This window comes from Aplysia californica, unplaced genomic scaffold (genome assembly GCF_000002075.1).
Source record: "Aplysia californica isolate F4 #8 unplaced genomic scaffold, AplCal3.0 scaffold01006, whole genome shotgun sequence".
Taxonomy (NCBI): Eukaryota; Metazoa; Mollusca; class Gastropoda; order Aplysiida; family Aplysiidae; genus Aplysia; species Aplysia californica.
The window spans coordinates 34,163-36,425 of NW_004798276.1; the positions used below are offsets into that span (position 1 = coordinate 34,163).

Genomic DNA, 2,263 nt, shown 5'->3' on the forward strand with positions numbered 1-2,263 from the left:
GAGAGAGAGAGAGAGAGAGAGAAAGTGAGACAGAGAGTGTGACAGTGGTACCACTAATGATATTACAACCTGTCCCCGTGGTTTTATGCACCCCGCATAATCTAACAAAATTTGATCATTAATTTTTTGAATAATTTCTGATTATTTTCCTTTATCATCCTTTGTTGAAATTAATAGAATCGCATAATTTCACATTTTTAGGGCTCAGTTTGCATAATTTCAGAATTTTTCTTGCATAAAACGACGGCGACAGCATAACGAAATAACTTGGCAGCTATAGGGAACATACCCTCCAAGTGTCTTGGGTAATGACGTCAGTTGATTGTCATCAGCTTTCAAAGTAGTCAAGTTGTTGAGATTGCCTGGAACAATAATACAACATAAAAAAAAAATATTAACAATTCCACAGGTCCTGCTTGGTATCACAACAGTGGTGCACAACATTTATCCTGTATCAGTTCGTTCTCATGTTTTTTCAATTATATTTATATGCATCAACATCCATCCATCCATCTCTCTCCCTCCCTCCCTCCCTACCTCCCTCCCTGTTTCTATCAATCCATCTCTCCATCCATTCATCTTTCCCTCTCTGCCTCCTTTCCTCTCTCCCTCCTTCTCTCCCTCCTTCTCTCCCTCCTTCTCTCCCTCCTTCTCTCCCTCCCTCCCTCCCTCCACCCATCCATCCATCCATTCCTCCATCCATCCATCGGATCCATCCATCCATTCCTCCATCCATCCATCGGATCCATCCATCGGATCCATCCATCCATCCATCCCGCCCTCCCTCCTCCGTCCATCGGATCCATCCATAATCCATCGATCTATCTACTCATCATCCATCCACCCATCCATCCATCCATCCATCCATCCCACCCTCCCTCGTCCATCGGATCCATCCATAATCCATCCATCTATCCACTCATCATCCATCCATCCATCCATCCATCCATCCATCAGCCCTCACCGACTGAATCAGGCAAGGAGAGCAGGTTGTTGCTGGTAAGGTGAAGGTCTGCCAGACAGACGCAGCCCTCGATCTCCCCCGGCAGTTCCTGCAGCTGGTTCTGGCTGGCGTCTAGGAACATGAGCTGTTTCAGTTGGCCGATACTCTGTGGGGGACATAAGATGTCATGGTCAAGGATGATTACAATTAACGTTCTTTGTATACGTAGGGAAGGTTCGGGGCAAATTCAGCCCTGGGGCAGCTTCGACAGTCTCAACCTAGACTTGTCTTTTGCGAATCATTAAAATTTGACGCTTATGTCAAGGAATTATCAAAGTCCACTTTTAATCATCGCACATTTGAATAATAAAATTTGTGCTTTCTTGGCTTCCACTTGTTTCTACTTTTAGGCAAAAAGCTCATGAAAATGCTTACCTGAAGTTCGGCGCTCCGTCGCCGCGTACTTTTAGCTCTTGAAGAATAAAAAACCCAGTACTTCACCCGTCACTTACTTTCTTATACACGCCTCTTTTCTTGCTTAAAAATATTCATCAGATATTTATAACGAAACGTTGGTATCCTCAGGTTCTTTTTAGTCCATCAGAACTATAAATACTAATTATATGAATTTAGGCTTATTATCAAATTTACCGTCGGGCACAGATTATAATGTCAACACAGGAACATATAAAAACTCAAAATTACGGATAACGGATAGCTCGTACAGTTGTTGTTTTTTGTCCACCCCCAATTAAAACCTCTTTAACTTTTCATTAGCGGTTAACCCAAATTATGGATGTGTCGAGGAAATGTATCAATTCCCGACGCGTGTCAGTTATTCGAGCGCCCAATTGTAATTTAAAGACTCCAGTGGAAAAACCAGAAAAACCAGAAAAAAGAGTTTTTTTCCCCTTGTTGATTTCTGTAAAAATCGAACTTTCTCCGCCGTAATATTCTGATCCCACGGATAAGTCCCGTGTTATCGTACGTAAAGTTAAAGAAATGATACCATCACTATGAGCTAGCTAATTTTTCTACTGGGATTTTCATGTCTTTAGTTTTTGTAGTAGTAAGCGTTTTACGGCACTAGCAACACAATATGTCATACAAGTGCCGAAGATGTTTTTTGTTTTTGTAAGAGTTTTACGGTACTTGCAACACAATAAGGTCACATAAATACCGAAGGACGTTAGATGTTTGATAGGAAAGAAGGAGCAAACCACATCAGAGCACCCTCCAACCACCCACAGTGCCGAAAATCCCTCCCCCCTCTCTCTCTACTTCTCTCTCTCTCTCTCTCTCCCTCTCTCTCTCTCTTTC

General features: G+C 42.4%; 1 protein-coding gene across 1 annotated transcript in view; it reads right to left on the reverse strand.

Moving 5' to 3' along the window:
* The window catches only part of LOC101857072, a gene marked incomplete in the record, with an annotated part of 106,947 nt that overhangs the window by 20,450 nt on the left and 84,234 nt on the right, over positions 1-2,263 (reverse strand). Inside the window, 2 exon segments of the mRNA XM_005111114.3 lie at positions 290-362; positions 965-1,109. Of these exon segments, the coding sequence (XP_005111171.2) occupies positions 290-362; positions 965-1,109 (218 nt within the window).